At 39.1% G+C, this 25,578-nt stretch overlaps 1 protein-coding gene and 1 pseudogene across 1 annotated transcript in view; both read left to right on the forward strand.

The window, feature by feature from the left end:
* Positions 1-25,578, forward strand: part of PDHX (pyruvate dehydrogenase complex component X) — a 71,007-nt gene that overhangs the window by 35,708 nt on the left and 9,721 nt on the right. The window contains exons 4-7 of the mRNA XM_036763899.1: positions 3,968-4,167; positions 9,426-9,524; positions 17,089-17,266; positions 18,349-18,496. Of these exons, the coding sequence (XP_036619794.1) occupies positions 3,968-4,167; positions 9,426-9,524; positions 17,089-17,266; positions 18,349-18,496 (625 nt within the window). The remainder of the gene's footprint in view (positions 1-3,967; positions 4,168-9,425; positions 9,525-17,088; positions 17,267-18,348; positions 18,497-25,578) is intronic.
* On the forward strand, positions 21,414-22,326 carry LOC118853246 (annotated as a pseudogene).

Here is a 25,578-nt window from a genome sequence, read left to right on the forward strand (position 1 = left end):
TTTCCATTTAGGAGAAAATTGAAAAAAAATTGTGTCTTGGAGACACATGTATTTATGCTTATTTGAGTAGTAAGAGAGGATTTGGTAAGGTTATTTAGTCTCATATTTTATTTAGTTTGACCTAGATTTCAGAGAACTTTTATATTCAGAGAACCCTATATACTGTAGAGAATATATGTATATTCAGGGAACTATCCATATTGGCCCATTAAACATTTAAAAAGAAAATGTTTTTGACCCAGTTTGATGTTTATTTTTAATTGACCTTATTCCTAGTTCAGACTTGAAAAGAGTTAACTTTGTTTGGACTTCCTATTATTTAATGAGTTTTTTAGTTGAAATTTAACTTTATCAGGCAGTGGTTTGCTTTTTTGACTTAAAAAGTATTTTATAATTCATGAGCAAGTAATTAATCATTTTAACAAGAAAAGAAAAATCTTAAAACAATAATAGACTTGAACTTGCCACAACTTAAGTCACAATAAGGAAAAGTTAGCAGACTTTGCAGAAGTAAGAATGTTAGAATAATTTTATATTGTAAGATGCAATTAAGGAAGTGTAATTGCCAGTGGGAATTATGTTAAGTCTCTGTTAGCATCATGTAATGCTAATTAACCCCACTTGGATTTTTTTAAAAATTACTTAGTTAAAAATAGGTTCTAACTTTTAAAAATATATAACAATTTCTTTTCCAATTTTGCTTTGTGTAAAACATCATTTTTCTGAACTTTACCAGGGCCCAGAAATCTTTCAGAGTTTCTCAACTTGAGAAATAATGCTTTATCATTTTAAGGCTACTCCATATATTTCATGGATTTAGGTTGATCATTAAAATTAGTGACATTCCTCCCTAACCCACATTTGTTTAATTTCCCATAATAAGCAAAATCTCTATAGTCAGTTAACATACCCAAATACTCAAAGTTGTTTGCACTGATACACTGTAGCAGTTTTTCTGATTATGGGGAAATGAAAGCAAAAATTGAGTTGGGTAGACCAGATTTAAAATTTATTGCATGATATCATTGTCTACTAAATGAAATTTGTATGCGAAAAATCATTTGGCCTAATTAAAAGGTAAGAACAATTTATATTGGTGAAAATTCTGAATTAGAGAATATTTTTGAAGAGAAAAAGTTTTCTTTCCTTTCCCCTTCCTCCTCATGCCTATAATAACTCAGACTAGGTTCAAGTTTTTGTGTAGTTAACAGATCACAGCATCACAGAATGTCAAGATGGAAGACATTTAGGCTCTGGAAGACACCAGGCTCTGGCCTGGCTGGCCCCTTAGGGGACCATCTGGTTCAAGCTTCTCATTTCAGATTAGAAAACTCAGTCCCTCAAGGGTTCTATCTACCCAGATATTAGGTAGCAGATCCAGATTTCAGTCCAGGTCTTCCTTCAATCCCGTGGCCTTTCCCTGCTCTGTAATAAGTTGTTATGTATGGGGACTTCACATCAACTTAAAAGGATTTTTTTCTCATGAGCATTTCAAACTTGAACCCTCCAATCTTTGTCATGCTGTATCCCTTTGAAGAGAAAGCATTTGCTTAGAAAAGATAAACTTCTTATCTAGTCATTGAGTGTTAGCATTAACTCCACTTCTCTCAGTCTGGAATACAGAAGTAGATGCCCCGCTTGTTACCAATACCAATAAAGTTTCATAGAATTGTAATTTCAGCTAGTAGTTCAGCCAGTTTCCTCTTTGGGAAAAGAATATGTAACATGTTATATATATATGTAAACCATATCACTGACTTTGTTTTAGTAATCATTTCCTATGGTTCATTAACTATCATTGACTAAATATATATTGATAGACAAGTATAATACTATGATTGCTAACAGTCACTACCCCAATAAACTGATTAATGTTGATTGAGTAAAATAGGGCTCCAATTAAAATAATCCGTCTCATAACTAGGTGGTCATTGAGGTCTCTTCCATCTCTGAAATTCTTTGTTACTCAGTGCTTAGCAACGGACTTGTAAAACTGTGTATTATAAATACTTATGTTTGTCCTGTCCCAGACTAACTCTTACACTTTCACTCCCCATGAGGGCAAGGACCCCAGCTTATCTAAACTTTATGTTTCCCCCAGCACTTGGTGCAGGGATCTATAGTAAAGATTTAAGTACATTAAATGACAGGGCATTCTGGAAAAAGCCATAGTTTTGGATTCTGAAGACTTGCACTTGAACATTGGTTCTCAAATGTAATCTCTATGTGATCTTGAGTAAGTTAATTTCCTGGATCTCTGTTTCTTCACCTGTAATGTGAAGGGGTCAGGCTAGATATCCTTTAAAAAATGTAATTATTTTTCACTTTCAAGTAGCAGGGATTTATTTTCTCTGCTTTTCTCTCCCGCTACCACTCCGCCTATAGGGGATGGGGTCAGAAACCTAGTAACAGAGAGCAAAGTCAAGCGAAACCAATTCCCACATTGACCACATCCAAAAAATAGATGTTTCTTTCTGCATCTTGAATCCCTCTACCTCTCTGTCAAGAGCTCTGCATTCGTTATTACTCCTTTGGAATTGTTGTTGGTGATTGCATTGATCAGAGTTCTCAATTCTTTCCAAGCTGTTTGTCTTTTCAGTGTTGTATTGTGTGCATTGTTTTCCTAGTTCTGCTCATATCATTGGGCATCAGTTCATGCTTAATAGGTTTCTCCAGAATCATCTCTTTTGTCATTTCTTAGAGCACAGTAATGTTCTTTAAATCATATGACAGATTTTTGTCAACCATTTCCCCAGTTGATGAGCATCCCATTAGGTTCCAGTTCTTTGCAACTACAAAAAACCCCACTATAAATATTTTCTTAATGTTTTCTGAGTTGCCTAAAAAAAGGGGGTGAGGATTGAGCAACAGGGACCCCGGAAACACTCTGGCTGTGTCACGACAGGCAGGCGCGGGGGAGAGACCTGATGTCCAGGCAGTGGAGCACGCATTCATCCTGAGGGCTGGATCTGGTTTCTTTTCTTTGGTCTCTTTAGGGTAGAGGCTTGGTAGTGGTATCACTGGATCATAAGTATATGCACAGTAGTTGCTGCTGAAAACTTATTTTGCCAATACAGCTCCAGCCCCCAGAGTTGTTTTAATTGGTATTTCTCCAGTTGTTAATGATGTGGAACATTTTTTTCATATGGCTATTGGCAGCTTGGATTTCTTTCTTTGAAAATTATTTATGTATGACTTGATTTTTTTCACTAGATGTCTTTCAGTTTTAAATCTGTGATCCTATAACCCTTTTGTTGAAGCTGTTGTAAAAGCTTTCTTGTAGTTCATGGGAGATCAGACTAGAAGACTTCCAAGATTGATTGAATGAATTTAAAAGCATTTATTAGGCACTTACCTATTTTCTAGGCTCTGTGCTAAACACTTTGGATACAGGTTCAGAAGAGAAACAGTATGGGTACTCTCTCAAAGAGATTCTGTTCAAATAGGGGGAGGCAATACCTAGAAGGGAATGATGGCCAGAGAGGCAGAAGTCACTGCTGTCTCTGCTATGACAGAGAGGTAAGTGGATTCAAGGTGCAGAATGAGGCACATTTTCAGATGTGGTCAATGTGGGAATTTGTTTTGCTTGACTTTGCTCTCTGTGACAAAGTTTCTGCCTCCATCCTCTATAGGAAGAATGGTAGGGGGAGGAAAAGGTGAGAAGCAGAGAAAAGAGACTCATGTTACTTGAAAGTGAAGAACAATTAAATTTTTAAAAGGATATATATACATACATATAGATGGATAGTCCAGCCTGCTCATTTTATAGATGAAGAAACAGGGAATGAATGGAGCCATAGGAAAATTGAATGATTTACCCTTTCTAGAAATTGTGGTAGTGTTAAATTATTGTTTTCAGAGTGGTGACCTGATGCCAATTTAAGTGTGGCAGATCTTGCAGCACACTTTTCATCTTTTCATAATTATTTAGCTTACTTTTTTTTTTTTTTTGCCTTTCACAATGCAGGTTGAAGAAGGGAGTAAAGGTATTCGGTTAGGATCACTAATTGGGTTGATGGTGGAGGAAGGAGCAGATTGGAAGCAGGTTGAAATTCCCAAAGACGTGAGTCCTCAGCCACCCCCAGCTTCACCTGCGCCTGCACCACCTGTAGCCAAAGCTGTGGTTCCTGCTTCCGCCACAAAGGCCCCCCCAGCTGGGAAAATGTTGTGAGTACACCATTCTTAGGTGGGCTTTCACGTTGCACTAGGCATTTGGATGGGGCCTTTTCTCTCATTCTTTTCCTGAGAATTGGAGGCATAGAAAAAAGTGAGTAACTCACCTTGCTCAGGCGCACCCAGTGAGCTAGTCACAGAGCCAGGCACTAAACTTGATTGGATATTTGGATCAGGAGGCCATGTGTGATCCATCAGAGCCATTCCTAGCTATTCTTCAATTTAGAAGGCCTAAGGACATTGGACATCATTTAGTGTAACTGTCAGTTTATAGGTGAAGAAAAGTTCCCAGGGCAGGCAGGACATTCTTCTAACTTACTTCGTGTCTGGATTCCCCTTCTTCCTCATTTTCCCCTCCCTTGCTCTCCACATTTCCCTGAAGGAGGAACCCAGCGAGTGGACTGGGGAAGCAGTTTTGGCATCCAGAAGTCACCTTGTGATAAGAGTAGGAAATTAATACCAACAATAACAGCTGGCATTTATGTAGAACATTTAAGGTTAAAAAAGCACTTTTCATGTGTTATCTCATTTGATCCTGGAAATAGACTCTAGAACATGTGGGTGTGTCTGAATCTTCTTCCACTTCCAGAACATATGCCTTGAGAATCATAGGATTTAGAGATGGAAGGAACCTCAGAGACCGTATAGTTCACCTGTATTCCACAGATGAAGAAATTGAGGCCCAGAGAGGTGCCATGACTTGGGTAGTAAACAGCAAAGCCAGGATTTGAACCCAGATCTTCCAGCCTCAGATCTCCTGCTCTTTTCACTGTGGCCTATTATGTTTTTCTCCTTTGAGAAGCTCCAGACAATGAGTTTGGGCTTCTATAACCCCAGCCTGGCCAACTGACACAAAATGAAGGTAACTTTAAGAAATAGACCAACTGGTTTTGATTTCTTGTTTTAATTTAATTAATTCCTGTGTTTGAATTTCTGGCCCAGAGGAACGTGTGCTTGTTCTAGCTAGTTATTCTATGAGGTCTCAAAGCCATAGGCTCCTAGCATTTCACCGGAGTAAGGGAGCACAGGGATCATCCAGGTGAAGGGAACAGAGGCCCACAGAGGGCAGTGACTCTTCTGGTATCACACAGGTAAATAAGGGGCGGGGTTAAATTTCAAATCTATGTTTCTTGACTACAAATCCGTGACTGTCTTCACTTTTTTTTTCTGCCCACTCTTCAGCTAGACTGCTTCATAAAGATGTGCATTCAGGGATGTTCCTTGCACGCTGTCATATGCTTATTCTCTACTAACAAAATTTCATGAGTTGCCAATTTAATCATCAAATGGAGGGTTAACAAAACATTTTTACTACCTCTTATCTTATTTTACTAGGTTTATCCCATCCTTTTGAATGACCTCCATAAGGCAAAGATTGCTGGTGGTTTTGTTTTTTCTTCTTACCAAGGATCCCCTTAGAACTGCTCCAGATATTGCAAACCCCTTTCGTTTTCATGTTTTGCCCTCTTATTTACTATTAGAAGAGTTTTGATCCATATTTGGTATCGTAGGACTACTGGTGTTTGTTTTCTTCACCCCCACAGTCACCTACACCAATGTCTCATTAAGGCACTGAGATGCCCTTGAGTTTTTGAAGGCTCTGCCAGCAGTATGTAATATCTGGCAGGTTCTACCGCGTGGGAAAGATTTCAAGTAAGGTCCCAGCAACAGATGAGATTTGCTTTCTAAGGCTTAGCCTTGTTAAGTGTGGAGAGGCTCATCCCCAGGAGGCTGGCTCTCTGGTAATGAATTCTTTGTTCATGGCAACCCACAGGGCAAAGAAATGCTCAAAATGGTATTCAGTCCTTTTTAGTCCCCTCTGCCTTGGCAGCGATGCTGGTATTGTTCCTAGAAATGTGCGAACCTTTTCTATTGACCAAGTAGACGCGCTACTGGCAGAACTGAGTAATACCAGTGTTGTCATTTTCATTATAAGTGAAACAAAAAAAAATTTGGAAGTTGCAGGTAAATTGAAGGATGGCCCATAAATTTCCCTTGAATAGGGGAAAAAATGAGTTGGTTTAATTGTGTATCCAAAGGCAATAAGAAAAACCACTTCATGGGTCACTTGGTCATCTTGTCTTCTAGTGCTGATGATTAGCATTTACCAAAAGACTGCCATGAAGATGATTGCAGCTTAAGCACCATCATCTGTTTCAGAGGATGAAAAGGTAGATAAGATCCTTTAAGTTAAATCAACATATGATTTAATACTCAGGAATTTCAATGCAAAAGTAGATATAGGGGAGGATAGCATAATATATGTTGGAAAACAGTTCAGGAGTAAGCAAACTTCATAGAATCTCATGCCTCTTTTTCATGATTACTTTTTCAAGAAAATAGTTTGGAGATGCTAGTCTGGGTTAGCACCAAAATAAAATATAAACTTCAAATTTTTGTGTATGATTTAACAGATCGGAAATGGGAGTCATATATGAATCAGCTTTCTGTTTCCATTCACACAACCAACTTTTTAAAGCAAAAATAAGAATTTACATCAAATTAGAAGCACAAATACAGATGAGAAAATAGAGTGTGCAACTGAGTTAGCTACAGCCTGACATATCTATACCAGCTGCTAACAACAACAACAAACATGGACAATGGATAAAAGAACAGATATGAACACAGAATATCACTATGTCTGTCAGTAAACATTTACTAAGTACGTTTATGTATCAGGCACTGTACCAAGTGTTAGAGATACAAAGAAAGGTAAGATACTTCCTGCTCCTAAGGAGATTTAACTGATGTTGTTATTAATAAAATAACTTTTAATTATATAATACTTTAAGTTGCTATGAGGAGACCAAAAATTCCTAGAAAGTATCTTAGCCAGCAAAAAGTAGAGCAACATATGGCAATTAAGGACAAAATAGTTTAGTTTATAAATTCATTTGTGCATAAGAGGGTGGATGATTATGAGCAGCATCACTTCATACAACAGTGAAAGATAGTGGAGGGAGGGACAGGTTTACAGAAAGGATCTTCCTAAGGGTGATACTGGAAGGACAACAGAGAGAATTGGACAAGGTCTGTCCAGGTTTCTCTGCCTGTTTCCTCCAGCTCCGTCAATACAGGAGCCACAGTTGTACAGTCTAACAGCCTGGTCTCTGGTGTGCTATGGGAGGAGGTAGAAATGTCCCCAGAGCCTCTGAGCAGCTTGGGGGTTGCAGGGTCATAGCACTGCCCTGCTTGGAATGGCAGAAACTGGCAACAGAGACTGAAGCAAGCAGAGCCAGGAAAACTGTATACACAACCAATATAAAAGTGTCCAAGGAAAGAATAGTAAAGGAAAAGTGGAGGTTTGTCATTAAAACTGCCAAGTTGGGCACAGAAGATGTGTTGGGAAAATGGACTCCTCCTTCCATTGCAAAGGTCTAGGTATGAAATACAGCATGTGCTGGCAAATGCAGTTGGTTTCTAGGTTAGTTTTGCTCAGCTTATAAAGGAAATTCTTAATGGAGGAGGCTAGCATGAAGTGAAGAGGAAGTATTTAACAATAAAAATGATGTAAGCACTAATAATTTTTTTTTTAAAGAAAACAAAGATGGGAGGAAAACCTAAATTAACTCAGATATACAAAGAGGAAGTCTGTGCCGGAGGCAAAATGACTTTGAGGATATTGAAGGATGTCTGATAAAGGAGAATGCCAGATGTAGATGTGGGGATGAAAAACTTCGGCCCATTTATCCCCCTCAGGAGGCAGTCAGGAATATATTTACTAACAAACCATTTGTCTACTTTATCATCTCTACAAAGTAGGAGAATAATCTACACACACACCCACGCACGCACACCTCTATGAAGGTTTGAGGAGGGAATAGGTAAAATTTAATAAATAATATTCTGCAGTAGATCTTATCTTTATACTCACACAAATGAAAAAGTACAGAGAATGCTAAACCCTAGTGAGCTTACTGTTGGAGTATACAGAGTCATTTGATTCTATAAAGCAAAAGACTGCCTTAATTAGGCTCTCTTCCATCAGAGCATCTCCTGTTCAGTTCAATATCTGACAATACAAATAATTTTGTTCCATCCTCTGATTTCTGGAGAATAAAATGCTGAACTTTGTTAAGAGACCTTGGTTTGATTTGAGTTCCACCTTAGGCAGTACCTAGCTGTGTGACCAATGGAAAGTCATTTTATCTTCTCAGCTTCAGTTTCCTTATCTGTAAAAATGAGGATGATACATGAAGCATTAACCTTACTGGGTTATTTTGAGTAGCAAATGAGGCATATGCAAAGTGCTCTATTCATCTGTCACTAAGCTTATTGTCTGTTATTTTCTAAGCACTGTGTTAGCCATTGGGATATCAAAGAAAAGATGAAAAAAGTCCCTGTCCCCAAAGAGCTTACATTTTGTCAGGAGAATCAACATGTACCCCTCACTCCCTACCCCCACCCCCGCACAAATGCATGCACCAAAAAAAACCAAAAACCTCTGTGTGTGTGACAAGATAATTTGGAGGGAGGGAGATCGGTAGTAGTTGGAAAAGGATCTGGAAAGGCTTCATTGGCCCTTGAACTGAGCTTTGAAGGCAGCTAGGGATTCTAAGTGGCACTGATAAGAAGAAAGATTGTTCCAGATATGGGAGAACTTCTAGGCATAAATGTCAGATATTAATGGTATCGCATGGATATAAAAGTGCCATTGACTAGGGCTCAAGAGACCTGACAATTAGCTCTGTGACCTGTTCTTGCCCTAGTTTCCTTTTCTGTAAAATCAGGATGATCCTCTCAGCTCCTACCTTTTGAGGTGGTTGTAAAAAGTAAGTCTTATTTATTGTTAGGCAGTAGGTAGGGTGTGCATATCTCCCTTTCAATATTTAAATCATCTAAATGAGAATTGAAAAAAAAGCCTTTTGTTTTATTCATTAATTTATTTACATTTGTTTAATGAATATTTTGAACCAGTGATTAGTTAAATGTGTTACAAAGATATTTCGTCTATAAAATAAATCAGAGTAATACAGATTATTTTGAATGACCTGAGACAGTTTGAAATTTAACTTCATGTATGGTTACAGACTGGTTTTGTGAATCATTAAAATTATAATCATCTAATGATAGTGTCAAACTCCGCAAAGTAAATAAAAATACAGTACAACTTAGATAATGCTGATTTGTAGTTTTCTACGTCAGCCTTCAGGGAATTGATTCTGTCTGACTTTGACAGCTCAGATCTAGATCATTTTATTTGAAATAACTGAATTTTTGCATCACCTTCCCTGCATTTTCTTATTCAGGCTCCGGCTAAGTCCTGCTGCTCGCAACATTTTGGAGACGAATGACATCGATGCTAGCCAGGGTACTCCTACCGGACCTCGGGGCATATTTACTAAAGAGTACGTATGTGCTTTATGCAATTAAGTATCATGATCCTTTAGGTTAAAGGCAGGACTTCACTGAAGATAGTAATTCAGTTGGAAGTCATCAGTGGAATCACCTTCAGACTCTATTGCCTTTTATATTTTAAGCACATTTGTTACAGTCCAAGGATTGTTCTCAGAACACCAGAATAGGTGTGTGCGAGTGTGCCTGTTTACGTAACTGCCTGTTACCCACAAAATAGTCTGGTTCTGGTGATCTCCAAGGTTTTGGTTTTAGTGAAATTACTACAGATGGTGATGCTGAATAGTGACATTTATGATTTCAGTATATTAAGTTTTTACCAGAAGTTGTGAAGTAATTATGTGAAGACATTTGTTTCCCACATCATCTTGAGTCTTTCTTTCTCTTGAATTATGATTGTGTATTTCATCTCAACGAGTGTGCCCTGTTAACTCTTCAGGGATATTTAAATCTTAGAAGGTCAAGAGAAACTAACAAAATAGTTTTAATTGAAGACAGTCTGCTTAGGGAGTTCCTATACAGTCAGCATATTGATATTGTGATAGTTAAGAATGAGGAAAAGCTGAGGTGTACAATGAATCAGCTTAGTCCTGAATTAAAGTGATTAACAGTCAGAAAGGACACTGCCACTGCCTGTGATAATTTCAACCAGAACTTTAATCCGTGCTAAACTTACCCCTACAACAAGAACAACAGAGCCTAGAAACCTTCTTCGGAAGCAGACATCTGACTTCGTTTTTAAATAGAAAGCATTGCCAAAGATGATGCTGAATTAAAATGTAAACTCATTTGTAAGGTCTAATGAAGAAGGATGATTAGAACGGTATTATCTCTTAAAGGAAAGAGAACCAGTGAAGAGTAAAATCGGTTTAAAGAAAATCTGGCAAGATGTCCATTTAAGTAATGTCACCCCCCAATATCATTCAAAGATGAGAAAAGAAACCAGAGGAAAAGGGCCTGTGATCAGTGGCGTGGGGTCAAATCCGTGTGCACGTTGACCTTCCTCTCCGCAGCGCTCTTGTGTTTTGTAGCTTTCTGGGATAGCTTGTGCCTGTCCTTCAGCGTTTGTTAAGCTATAGATACACACTATGGGAGCCGTGGTGGGGACAGGACAGGACATTTCAGGTAGATAGGAGTCACCTGTCCAGGTTTGTTGGATTTCCATCTTAGATGGAATGATACCATGCTTAGTTTTATGGGGCAGGTAAATGTCAATGTCTGGCAGATAATATCAGATTACAGAGGGAGCAGACTGGCTTCTGCAGATTTAAAGTTATCGGAGATGAATACTTGGTAGACTTGAAACACTGAGCCTATTACTGCCCTGCTTGTTCAGAGAGAGAGGCTGTGGATACTGATTACTGTCTACATACAGTACATACATACATAATGACCAAATGTTAGTACTCTCCACTTTGCACATATAAAGGCATTCCCTTGGTTTGTAGTAGCAGCCCAATGTTGTTCCTGGTTTGCCTAGTAACATTTAAATTGCCAATCAAATTTGCTCAGTTAAACCACCCACTCCTGAAGTGCTTCACTTTCGAGCTGGCCTGTCTAGTTACTAGTTCCTTGCCGGATACAGCTACATAATATGCTTTAGTGTGTTAATGAACGTATATCTTCCAGCCCTAAGCAGTTACTTATCCATTCTTTGCTTAATAAATCTCTGTTAGAGTCTGTGATCCTAAATCATCTGAGCAGGTCATGTGCAGAGAATGGATGGTAGTAGTGTGCCTCTGTGTCTTTGATTTTGTGTCTCTGAACATGTCCCCTGTGGGGACATGTCCCCTGGCATTTGTTTTATGTAACTTCTGATTTTATTTCACTGGACATTTTTCTGGACTCCTATCTTCCCTCCCCCTTATTTAAAAGAAACAATGCTTTAAAAAATATCTATCAGAGGGTCTTCTTCAGTTCATTTTCTATTTGAGTTTTACTTACGTCAAAAAACAAAGTAGGCTTTTTTTATTTTCCATGTGTCTCTTATTTTTTGAGGGGCAGTTTGACGATAAATCTTACTATGCCATTTGTATCCTAGAGGTTTCACAAGGAAAGTCTCCCAGTGTGGAATACAGTTCCTCAGGAGGTCCTGAGCTTCTTATCACTAAGAGAGCTTTAATAGAAGTCTTGGTGATCCATTTATAAGTCATGTTGTAAACGGAATGAATTCATGCTTCAGGTGTTGGACTAGGTGACTGACTTCTGGTGCCCCTTCTTTGGTTCTAATCGTACAGCTCCCCTTGAACAAGCAGAATTAGTGTCTGGTAATAGTTTTTATCATCTCATTCCCCAACATTCCTTTTGTGAGTGAACTCTAAGGCAAGGTATCATTCAGATTATGTAATGTCACTAAGAAAAGATTTTGTAAATTGTTTCATTGTGATTCAGTTATAATATCTAAGGTGAAATATTTAAAACACTCTTATGCCTGTAATTCCATGCAAAGTCCAACACTAAACATATGGCCTGGTGTCCCATCAGTAGTTGCAATTTTTTTATTCTGATGATGATGGATTTTCAGGCTTTGGAGGAGAGTACTCCCAGAACCTCCTAGGGTACATTTTTTAAGGTGAAGCTATTCTGTACTATCAACAAATTTGGTGCAAGTGACACATAAGGTGGGTGCGGGCCTGTTGGTGGAATTGTGAATTGGTTTGCCTTTCTGTAAAGCTCTTTGGCATAATGCTAGAAAGGTCACTACATTGTGGGTACTCTTTGATTGGGCAATACCTCTACAAGGCACATAATCCCAGGAGCTCAGACAAGTCAGAGTTCCCCATGTTATGTGTTTATAAAACTACTTTGCTTTTCGTATTAAAAATTCTAAAAAACTGGAAATAAAATGGGTGGCCATAAATTGGAGAATAGTTGAGCAAATTGTGGTATGTGAATATTATAGAATAGTATTGTGTCCAAAAAATCAGCACATTTGAAAAAAGTACAAAGTTGGTGTTAACTGATGCAGAGGACAATAAGCCAAACCAGGAGAACAGTCCGCCCCATGATCCTCACACTGTAAAGGAGAAGAATCCTGAGAAGTACTAGGAAATGTGCTTATTGCAAGGACCAGTCTTGGGTTAGAGAACTAGTGGGGAAATACACCTCACCCTCCATAGGGAACACTGACAATAGGTTTGAAAGAAGGTGTATGTCATTGAAAATGGCTGATGTGGATGTGGTGGTTTGGTTTGGTTTTTTAACCATATTCCTTTGTTACAAGAGAGAGTTTTAGGGGAAGGGAATGGGAAAGCAATAGTGAAAAGAATAGAAAAGTTTTAGTAAAAATAATAATGCCCCTGGTTTTTTTTTAATGCAAAAATCCTTAGATAATGTTTAGAATAATAACTTCCATTTATATAGATGGCATTTTAAAGCTTACAGAGTGTATTTCTTCAGTAACCTTCGAATATCATCCTCATTTTATAGATGAGGGAACTCCATATTCATACAGTTTGTACATGTACAAGTCAAAGGACATTGCTTATAGCAGTGAAGAAAGGGAGAAAGAGAACTGTAGTTCAGTTGTAGTCAGAGGATGCATGTTTGGATCAATCTACCAATAAGCATACAAGTGAGGAGATGACTTTGTGATTTACTGCTTTACATTTTGCAAAAAAGAGGCAGCTGTTGTTTCATTGTGCCTGAAGTCCTGTAGCTGGTAGCTGCACATGGGGTCCCTTTTTTTGAGGAGCCATCTGTCATCAGGAACTCGATTTCTTCTTGTATCCATTCCCTGCCCCCTCCCAGGGAGCTTCCCCTTATGACAAGAATCTAAGAAAAAACAAAACAAGCTGATTGTACGTTGAAAGAAAAAATGGCATGAGAATCAATCAACCTAGCAGTATGCCCATTGAGAATTTTGGAAAGACCTTGACTTTTTCCCTGATAATTCTTTCTGCTCATCCTTATCTAAAATCCATCCCCTTCACTTTTTTTTTCTCTTACGTCGTTTGCTTTTTTCTTATTCCAGTTATCGATTAGCTTTTATTCCTATTTACCTTGTAGAACTATGGACATTGTTTTACTACTGTTGTTTAATAACATTTTATGTAATTTCATAGCTGAGTCCTCTTGCTCTCTCTTAGTCGTAACATCATGGAGTCAGTCAAGCTCCAGACAACTTCCTCATCTTTCTCCTCAAACCTGCATCTATCTCATCCAGGCTTTTCTATTTCTGTGACAGGCATCCTCATTCTTTCAGACATCTGGTTCTTGCACCGTTAGTCCCCAGGCTGTGCCACTTTGACCTCTGGGTATCTCTCATATCAGTCTCTTCCTTACTGTTCATTCTACCATCACCCTGTTTCAGGCCCTGACTATTGCAGTGGCTTCCTAACAAGACAGTTTGCCTGTAGTTTTCTCCTTTTAGGTCATGCTCTGTACTAGTAAAAGATTAATCTTCCCAGTGAATTGCTATTTCCTATCACTCATTTAAAAAGACCAACTGCACTGGCTGGCATCCAGAGCCATAGTGTGGCACCTACGTATTTTTCTAGGTTTATCTCACAGTGTAGAGGTATTTTCCAAACTCAAGTGCTATATTCAATTCATCAACCACTTATTTAGCACCTTAAGCTATCATTACTCCCACTCATGTACTCTGCATTTTAGCCACAGTGGACTGTTTGCTGTCCTCCAAATAAATCACTTTATCATTATTTCCGTACTCATCTTTTCCCCCACAAACTCTCTCCTCTTTCCTACTTCCCCATTACTTTCAGTATTACCATCATCTTCCCAGTCACCCAGGCTTGCAACCTAGGTGTTAACTTCAATTGCTCCCTCCCTCCTTCTTTCTCATCCAATCTGTTTCCAGGTTTTATAGATTACACCTTCTTAACATTTCTCATGTACTTCTGCCTCTCATCTGATATTACCACCAATAATCTTATGCTTGGACTATCACAATAGTTTACTGTTTGATCTGCCTGTCTCATGTCTCTTCCCATACCACTTCACCCTGCACTCAGTTGCCAGTGACCTTCCTAAAGTGCGAGTCTGACCTTGTAATAAAGCTCTCCATGTACCCCTCAAGCCCCGTCCTCATTAAACTCCTATCACCTTCAAGATGAAACAAAAGCCTGTTTGGCATTTAAAGCTCTTCATAACCTACACACAGACACAGACACACACACTCACTCACTCTCTGTCTTTTTACTGTTTACTCACTCCTATGTCCTCTGCAGTCCAGTGACACTGGCCTCCTTGTTATGCCTTGTACCAGATACTCTCTCAGCTCTCCTTCCTCATTTTCACCTCCTGGTTTTTCTGGCTTCTTTCAAGTCCCCGTTAAAATATCACCTTTTACAAGAAGCCTTTCCTGATCCCTCTAATGCAAGTCCTTTCCCTCTATTGATTATCTCCAGTCTGTCCTATATATACATCTTTTTTGTACATAGTTGTTCAAATGTTGTCTTATTTTTTTGACCATGAGCTTCTTGAGGGCAGGGACTATCACCTTTCTTTTTATCCCCAGTGCTTAGCCTATCAAAACTCATCTTGAATTTCAGGATCAAATGTCACTTCCTCCATGAAGACTTCCTTGATCTCTACTCCTTGCTCTGAAGTTAGAAGTTATTTTTTTTTCTCTCTGTTGCTCTCAATAGCACCCAACTGTATTTTGATTTATAGTACTTTGCATACATGTTATCTTCTCAACTAGGTGGGGATTGGAGCTCCTTAATGGTAATAATCTTATTTATCTTTGCATCTCTCCTATGATGGAGACTCTTTTTTTTTTTTGTAAGTTAGATTGGAGCTACCATCATGCACAGTGCCAATTGGTAATTTAGAGTGGTGGTTCAGATCTGGTTCATTTCTTAAGGTTGACTTTGCCCATTGCTTTTTATCATCTTATTGAACACGATATTCATGACACACTGTCTGGAACCTTCTGACCAGTGGATTTGACCTTGTACTCTTTCATTTCTTGATTTTGAACCACATTTTGCTATATAACTTTTAAATTGTTGGTCTTAGCCATCTCTTCACCCTTTGTGAGCACTCTTTAGTAACTTTCTGTTACTCCATCCTCAGACAGGGTCCCTATAAGAAGTCTTTCCAGCTTTGATGATCCTTCCAGGTTATCTTGAAGCCTGCTGACCTCTGTGCTATGAGGTAACATTGGAGTAGGACTTCTGGTGGAACTTAATGTGAAAAAGGAAAAACACAAACCCATATACACAATGAAAAAATCTCAAAACTTTCATCATTGTTCCTGACCACCATGACAAAATACAAAATCCATCCTATGGACTCCTTAGCCCAAGTGCTGCTACACCTTAAAACCTTAATGAAGAGAATGCAGCTGATTTCATAAACCACCAAGCGATTGTCAAATTTTTAATTGTAAAAATTGTCAATAAACTTTGAATTGAATATGGAATATGAGTGTACTACACTTAAAAGCATTAGTTTAACCAGTGCTGTTACTTTTTCTGTTAACAGGTTAAATAAAGAATAACTTTGTCAGGAGATACACATTTCTTTAAACTTAGCTTGGCTGGGTTTTAAATTTTTTTTGAGATCCTGTTGTGCCTGACGCTCACATTTACGTAACTAACCTATTCTACTCAAACACAATTTATCCCCCTTCTTCCACCTGAGACAATGCTATTTTGGATTTTGACGGGCAGAACATTTTGTTTTCAGTCCTTTGGCATTTAGGAACCCAAGAACTCTTAAACTATGGTACTTTTCATTTTTCAGCCAGCTCCATGTTCTCATCTTTACATGTGATTCATTTCTGATTTTGAAACAATAGAAAAAAAATAAAAGCATTAAGTAAACACTCACATGAGTTTCTTAAACTTAGTTGTGTGTTTCCATATTCTTCCTAAAGCATCTGAAACTCTGATTAAGTTATTTGTCTTCCTTTTCCCCTCCCCACACCTTACTGGAGCATTAGTGGACCACTTAAAAAATGTTTTTTGTATACTAAATTTCTCAAGTCAATTAGAAATTATTTTAATGTCATCTAAAAAAAATCAAGATTTATGCTAAAGCTACTCCAGACTTAAAATATCTTTGGGATTTAAATATCTGGTAAAAGTATATAGATCATAAAACATGTAATATGTAATTAAGATTAATGTAATAACCTTCCTGTGCATTGCAGGTTATCATGCTGAATTGAAGTTTTTATTCTCTTTTATAACTATATTGGGCGCAAACATAGATGAGGGGAGAAAGATGAAATGACTGAGGAAACGAAAGTTTGAGTTTCTGAGCATATCAATTTATTAAATTGCATGGCAGTTGCATAACAAATCATGAATAGACCTCCTCAGCTTAAGGCTGGACCCCAAATAAGAACAATTAATTAAAAGAAAATAGTTAACCAAGATACAAAATTAGGTAATCTGATTTCTAATTAGAGGGTGCATTAGGGACCTTCCAAGTTGGGAGAAGAAGAGTGGAGAGATGCAATTCCTTGAAATCAGAGGGAGGTGTTTTGATAATTACCTTCAGCTGTTCTTTTAATCAGAATTTTTCCCTTACATGAGATGTTATACATTTACCAATAAATGTCCTTGAATTCTGTCTTATCTCTAGAGATGCCCTCAGACTTGTACAGTTAAAAAAGTCAGGCAAACTTGCTGAATCCAAGCCTTCTCCAGCACCTCCTATTACGACTGCAGTGCCTTCGCCTCCTCCAGCAGCTCCTGGGCCACCATCTTATCCAAGGCCGATGATTCCACCACTGTCTACACCGGGGCAGCCTAATGCAGTGGTAATACCTTCTGTGCAGATTTTGCATTTTCAGGAATGATGTGCCATGAAGAATTATAAACCAAAACAGATGGAAATATTACAAAATGGACATTAACTATGTTGCCAGGTTTTTTTGCATTAGTTATTAAAGAAAACTTTTTTTTAAATCCTAAGCTACTTTCTGCATAGAACTTGGCACACTGAACTGTAATCTCATTTGACACAGAAATTCCACATATGCAGTACTAAATAGGTATTCTTAGTATATGGTACCTTCGGGGCTTTCCTCTGTTAATTTCCCTGGCCTAGTCAGCTTATAGAATAATGCTTACTCCTTGTCCCAGGAAGGTGTGAATCACCACATTTTACCAAGTGATGCCCCTTTTTGGATGGATTGGATTGTATGTCAGAAAGGAATAGGAGCCTGCTTATGTTGAGGGATGCGAACGAGGAAGCTGGAATGCCAGATCTCTACGTTGTGATTTTGTTATTTTGTTAGCTTTTTTCAGAGTCTCAGAAAAATCAGATCTCCCTTTTTAAAAGCAGATTTCACAGAATTTTTCCAGGTAAATAAAAATGATTTGGAAATCAACTGATACTTTGAATTATTCGTGCCCTTCATCTCTATTATAGCAGATAAGTAGGAGTTGGCTATATTTGGCTTATTTTACTTATTGTCTATTGTGTAATACTAGAAAAAAATTGTTTTATACTCAGTTGATTTACTCAGTATAGAGCTGCCCAAGGGGCAAAAGTACAGATTTGACTGTGATTTCTTTGTAATCTTAAGTCCAGTAACACAAAACTAACTTCTTGCAAGTTTGATTTTTCCCTGTTGGCTATTCTGGTTATGCTAGTACATAGTTCATATGCAAGTCATTTTCTTTTTTTTTATTAGTTTGTTTTCTTAATCTACCGTATAGCTTTCTACTTTTTCTCATAGAAACAAGAAGTTATCCCATCCCTCTTAAATGGTCTACTTTCTACATTAATTTTCAGTTAATGTTCTAAGTTAAGGTTATTGGGACAGGATCCCAGATGGGTGGTTTTTCACTCTTCTGCCACCCATGGTTTAACAGATAGATTGCTGTTTCTTTTTAGGGCACATTTACTGAAATCCCTGCCAGCAATGTTAGAAGAGTAATTGCCAAGAGGCTAACTGAATCTAAAAGTACTGTACCTCATGCATATGCTACTGCTGACTGTGACCTTGGACGTGTCTTAAAACTAAGACAAAGTCTCCTCAAAGGTTAGTAAAGTGACTGGGTAATTCATTGAGCATATCTAATTTGTCTCTTATGGAATCATATTATTTGTGAAACTTAAATTCTCTGTCATGTATACATAATATAGCTTTGCCATTTAAAAGATGATTTGACTATATGACTGTATGACTATTTGACTTTATGACTATAAAGCCATAGATTTAGTTAGAAGGAACTATAGACCAACCTCTTGTTTACAGTTGAAGAAATGGCAGCCCATGGAGGTTCAGTGACTTGCGTCAAGTTACAGAGGTAATAAATGTCGGAGTGGGATTTGAATTCATGTCCTCTGACTCTCAAGCCAGTGCTCTTTCCAGTGTGCCAGGTGATGGAATTATATTTATATTAGAGTTAAGAGATAAGTGAAGTTGTGTGACATTTCATTTCACTTAAAGGAAGAAATCCATCAAATCCTTGGATTCTAGAGAAAGGAACTTATCCCGGTTATGTAACCTCTAAATCACTTGATACTTTCTCCTCTCTTATTTATCCTGTTTCTTTCTCTGCCACAAAATAACTGTAATAATATTAAAAAATCAGTTCAACACACATTAAGCTCCTATGGATTATCTGTTTTTCAGGGAATTCAAAGATAATGAGAACTAAAACCAGACTGAACAAAATTTAATCCTTTTTGATTCATTGTTATAATTAGGAGCATCAATTTTTGAACAGTTTTTGCCTCAGAATATGTTGGGTCTTTTCATTGTTGCTTTCTGTAATGTTATCCACCCTGGCTCCTCTTTTCCTGCTGCCTTCTACATTTATCATGCTCCATTTTGCCATAGTTATTTGAAGTATATTTTTTAGCAAAAAGCAAGGCAGAGGGTACAAAAATTCTCTGTTTTAGGTAATCTGGAGACATTAATTTGTTATCATTAACTGATTATTTAAACATTAATTTATCTCTTGGTACTCTGCACTTGTGATTCTTTGTCCAATGACCAATAGGAGGACAAGCTAATGTAGAAGTTGAGCCACCCCAATCCTTAACAGTCTCACTATCAATGGAACCAGGGCACAGAAGGAAGTTACAGCGGAATGGCAAGATTGCAAGATAGCTCATAGGTTCTTCTCGGAGAATCAGCTAAAAGGAGTCATGTTATTGTACTGGAGGAAACCGGAAACAGCGGCTTCTTGGGACAAAGGAAGGAACTGAGCGTTATCTCATTTTACACTCCCAGTGGCCCAGGAGACAGCTGCTATGGTTATCTCCATTTTACAGTTGAGCACACTGAAACAGACCAGTGAAATGACTTTGCCACTGTCACACAGCTCATGTCTGAGACCAGCTTTGAGCTCGTCTGTTCTTGAGTCCAGACGCACTTCAGTGCAAAGGTCAGATTAAGAATTAGAAAAAGTATATGGTTTAAGAATAATTAATCAGAGACTAAAAGTTTTTTAGACTTCATAGAAACTTCATGCTTAGACATCATGAAAATTTTAAGTATATGATGGCCCCAGGATGTAGTGAGCACAAAATAATAACATGTGCACATGCGCGTGCGCACACACACACACACACACACACACACACACACACAGTTGGTTTTATTTAAAAGCAGTCGGTAGCTCATTACTGGTGTGGGAGTCATTACTGAATCGATTATTTGTGTCCAGTCAGATCACTGACTTGTTAGATCCAAATAAAAATGAGGAAAAAATATGGTCTGATAAAACAAGTTATTGATGCTAAAAAATGGGAAGTAGATGGAAGGAAGGATTACAGTGATTTTTAATAATTTCATAAAGAAACTTAACCACTGTCAGTTGCCATAATGAGTCTCAAAGGGACAAAAGTCTTCCTGAGTAAAAACCCTCCTGAGCCAACAAACACTTGACTTAATTGCTTAGTAGAGAGATATAGGCAGCCAAGGACCACACCAGTTTAATATGCTCATTATGTAACGTTGCTGAAGAATATATTTCCAGGAAAGCATAGTGAAAGAGGATACTGTATCAGCTTGTGAGACTACACACAATGAGCAGGGGCTGGGAGACTCAAGTTTAAAGAAATCTCAGCAAGGCCCAGCAAGTTGTCCTAACCTGGCCATGTGCATCCCTTCCATAAGTTTGCCAGGGGGACTACTGAACATGGTAGAGGCTTTGCTCTGTTTCCCCCTACCTTGGAGGGGTACAAGTGGCGCTCACAGGATCCATTGGCGGAACCCTCCTCTTGTCATGTGACCAGCTCCTGTTCTTTTCCAATCTTACATTTCTTCGGTGACATCCTGTATTCCACTTCTCCTCTACAACTACTTGCTTATAAATTTTCCTTTCGGGAGTGAAATGGAGTAGTGATAAAAGCTCTGAATAGGTAGTTTTCCGAAGAAGAATTTTCAAGCCACCAGCCATGTTATGAAGAAAGGATGCTTTAAGGTGCTAAGGGTAGAAATGCAAATGAAAACAACTCAGTTTTCAACTTATAATCCATCAGATTGGCAGAGGTGATGAAGGAGGAAAATAAGTGTTGGAGAGGCTCTGAGAAGACAAGACATGCCAATAGCCTCTTGGCAGAACTGTGGATTGGTTGATCTGTTCTGAAATACCAGGAAAGTATACAGGTCATTTGTCCCATTGATAGCACTGCTAGGTATATAACCCTCAAAAAGTCAAAGAAAGAAAGGTCACATAGAAGCAAAATAGAACAGTACTTTTTGTAATAGTGAAGAACAGGGAGGAAAGTAAGATCCCATTAATTCTTTAATGGTTGAACAAATTATGGTGTGAGAACTTAATTTCTTACTGTGCAGTAATATTCCATTGGAATATTCCATTGGAAATAAGAATTCATAGCAAGGTGCTGGAGGTCATTGGAGTCATGGGCATCCCTTCTGGACCACATTATGACCATGCCCTCTGTCCATCCCACAGTGCTGTGTTCCTTCACCTGCTCCCCTGATGCTGGTCCTCTCCTGCCTCAGTGCCTCTGCACAGAATGATGCAAACGTAGCTGTGCTAGGTGCTTCCAGAGGAATTGAACAGCCCTTTCACTGCTTCTGAAAAATAGCCTATTGGGAGTTGCCTGTCACTCTGACATGGCTTACGCTCCTTGTGTAGCAGCTGATCTAAGCCAGATTGCTTGAAAGGCTGTGATATTATCGTGATTCCTTCAGGAGCCCTAGGAAGCCAGAAATGACTCGTGATGACCTGTGCAACACCAACACTGCAGTTGTGCTACACTGGCTGCTGCCTGTGCCAGGCATTGCCCAGAAACATTGATCTTTCTTCTTGCAAACCAGGTCAACTCTGCCATCCCCATCACGTCTGAAGTTTTAAAGAAACAGAGTGTGTACAACCCCAGCAATATTGGATATCACCAGAATAAACACTTTTCTCACAGAACTGAAGGGCTTACATCTAGCTCAGTCAATGTCCCTGTTGGTGATGGTTGTGCAGGGAAGACTGTCAGTCATCCTCTTATCTCTCAGTGCACACTGACATTTAATTTCTGGGAGATCAACTGAAAACCCTGACAGGAAGGATCCTAGAGGCTGGAACACAGGTTAGCCAAACTAAAGCTGGAGCAGATTCTGCTCCCTTATCAGTGGCCTGTGCTGGTGCCAGATTTGTCTTCTTCATTGTGGATGCAGTAAATGGAAAGGAGGGTGTCATGCAATGTTCCTTTGTCACGTCAGAAGAAACGGAGTGCTCCTCTTTTCCCACCCCCTTGCTGCTTGGGGAAAAAAGCATCAAGAAGAACCTGGGTGTTGGCACGATCCCCTCTTTTGAAGAGAAGGTGGTTACTGAGGTCGTTCTAGACCTGAAAGCTTCCACCGAGAAAGAAGAGGATTTTGTGAAGAACATGAAATGAAAAAACTAATGTGAAAAGAGGAATCCATTTCCTTAATTTATTCAGGCATCATGTCATTGGAAAGATATTTCATGTTCACTGTGTCCTCTTTGAGGACATGGATTATATTAGTGTATTATCACCCCTTCCAGTTGTAAGTTGCTATGTTGGCGCATCAGTAAAAGTCATCTGTCTTTTAAAAAGGCACCCAAAGTCTCATCCATGCTGACTCATATTCCAGTAATGTGGCCTTTCCTTTCTGAATGGACAACCTACATAGCTTGGTCCATCAGTATGTTCCTGTGGGATAGACAGATGCCCAGCAGTTTAGGCACAGAACTAAACAGGAACAGGAGAGTGGGCTGGACCGCCTTCAGGAAATTGCCGAGATCCTTCAGTGACCCCAAACTTCTCTCAGAGGCATGAGTCCAGCTTCTTCACACTATTATTGAGCTATAATTGTTGCATGGATGTGGAGTACACCTTCAGGAGAATCGGAAATGAATAAATACCACAAGGCAATCGAAGAAAGGCACGTGGTGGATGTGACCGGCTGTAACACATCAGCTCGGAAGAACTTTAAACAAATTCATCGGGGAAATATACAACAAAAACAAAGGTGAACTGGCCATATGGTAAGTGCGAGGTGTGACAGGTGGGCAGCCTGGTGCCCTTCCGCTGCCTTGAATATGTCAGAAGAGGGGCAGGAAGACCTGCAGCCCAGGAGGGACGGGCATGGACAGGCTATGTGCCGTGTCGTTGGAGGAGATCTCAGAGCCGTGCTGGAATAGGAGCCTGAACAGATGATTATAAGATTGCATTTGAAATACAATTCTCTTAGAATATTGTTAGCGTGCCTAAGATTCCTTTGCGCTCACCCGGGCCGAGTGAGAGCTCTTAGCCTAGGAGAGTTTACTCTTTGACCTTTTCTTTAGAAACGACGTTATTGCATCATCACTTTCCACATGAAGGACTCATCCTGTCCAGCTCATGCTGCGTAGTGATTTGTTCAGGTTAATTTGACGAGTCTTTATAAAACTATGGGGAAGGTTGTTGTATTTTCTTAATAAAAATCTGGTCACCTCCCTGTGTATTGGAAAGGCTGTTCTTCATTCCAGTTGCAAATGTTCCCTCCTCAGGCCACATGTGGTTTCAGTCAGAAGGCCACCCTTAAGGACCTAAAAGGCCGCAGATTCCCCACCCCTGTCTTAAACATTTTCCCAGCAGTACCTGTCCCTGCCATCTCAGAAGGGCAATTTGAAAATTCATGGGCTTCATTTTTTTTATTAAGTATCTTTATGAATTCCTTTTGTTGTTGTAAAGCAAAAACCAAGACTCCAGAAATGTATTTTTGTTCCTAACTTCCGTAAGTAAAAGGTTATATAAATAAATGGGAACTACTGAACTCTGGCTGAAGAAGTTTTATGACTTTGTGAATGCCTTTTGTGTAATAACCAAACACAGCCAGCCTCGGTTCTCAGCGTCTTAAAGCAGTTATAAAACTCGTGGCTGTTTTATTTACTCTAAGAATCTTTGAGGACTAGGAGGGGATTTTTGAGTAGGTATAGAAAGAAGCAGCTCTCCTTTTTCTACGAGATTAGACTTCATTTGGACTACATCAGATCCTTCTTTTCTGATAATTCACTTTCTTCAAAATTATCCTTTAAAAAAAATAACACCGTTGAAGGGCTTGTGGTTTAGTATAAAAGGAGGAAGTTGGGCTGGGAAATAGAATCGTCCGCACCTTATGGGCCGACCGAGTCAGAGAACACACAAAGTGTAACCTTGGAGGAGGAAGAAAATGAGAGTCAGCATTGATCCAGTCAGGCACCTCCCTGCCCCTTCCCCTCCAGTTTTCTGGGTGCCACCATGGTGGTGGGAGCCAGTTGTAGCGGGCCAGCAGTGTCTCTTCTAAAACCTGCTCCTAGGGAGTGCGTGACAATGAATAAGTCACATCTTTACAGAGCGCAGCATCTCTGGGCACTTAGTGTGGATGCCTATGGTTACATCACTCATCCATGTCAAAGGCAGGACCCAGGGCCTGACAAAAAGTCCTCTGCTTTTCACTGCACCACCTTGTTTGTTTGACCAAGGGCCGTCCGACAGGTGTCTGTCAGCCTATCAGTGGGCTGATTTAGGGGATCCTTTTGGCCAAGGGGGCTGCTCCTAAAGTGTAGTAAACTGGGTCAAAGGCGATAAATTTCCTCGGTAGAAGGTAGAAAAATAAATTGGGAATGTATGAACGGCTTCCATTCCTGAATTTGTTTTCCTTAGGTGACCTTATAGAAATAGATAAGTAATGTTTCTACCCTGCAGTAGGGATGTGCGCTTCTTCGTGTGTTTTCGATACAAAGCGTCCCATTCTTTACCTAACTCAATTCACCTAACTTTATGTAAATAGAGAAGGCTGCGTCTTTTTAGGATACAATAGATCTCTATATTTTGCAGAAGCGACAACCAGAGGGAAGGATTTAAAGAGCATTACGGGTGCGGTAGAAAAAAACAGGGTGGTTTGAAGCATTCACATTCCAACTTGTAAACAATATAATAGTGCTAACTGGAATAAAAAATCTACCTGTCTGGTTTGCTCGTACCGCAGTCTTGTGGCCTTGTGAAGAGCGGCCTTGGTGTGAGCTTTCATCCGATGTCAGGCGGTCTGATCTAGAGCCTCACGGAGGCCTCTGCTTAACCGCGTCTCCTGTGGCAGTGTAGAGGACGTTCCTACAAACTCATCATCTGCTGCAGGATTGACTTCTAGGGATAGGGTTCCATTTTCACCGGTAGCTGGGATAATCAAGACCTAGGTTAAATTTTTTGTAGGTAGGTTTTGGAGTAAGGACCCTCAAGGTCGCTGATAAGGTCAGCCTGACAGCTGCCGACGTTTCAGAGAACCACTGCAGAAATGTAATCCATGAAATAGGGGTCTGTCAAAAGTGCCTCCTTTTTTTTTTTCCTGAATTTTACTCAGAAAACTTTTTTGTGGCTAAGGAAAACTTGCTAAGAGTTCTTGGTTATACAGTTTTTTAAAAAAATCATTATTCGTGTTTATGCAGTACTTTAAGAGGTACAGTCATGGATTAACTGACTTTTGAGGTTCCTTCCAGTGCTGAAGCTATGTTCCTTTGAATGAAGGGGGAGCCCGCCATCTACCAAAGCAATCCGTTCTGTGAATGTTTATTTCTTTTTCCATATGGCTTTAAAGTATCATTAGAAATAATGTTGGAAATTCTCGTATCTTCCAGGAGTTAAGAATCTTCTAAAAACAACTATGTA

The sequence above is a fragment of the Trichosurus vulpecula genome, chromosome 6, assembly GCF_011100635.1.
Source record: "Trichosurus vulpecula isolate mTriVul1 chromosome 6, mTriVul1.pri, whole genome shotgun sequence".
Lineage (NCBI taxonomy): Eukaryota > Metazoa > Chordata > Mammalia > Diprotodontia > Phalangeridae > Trichosurus > Trichosurus vulpecula.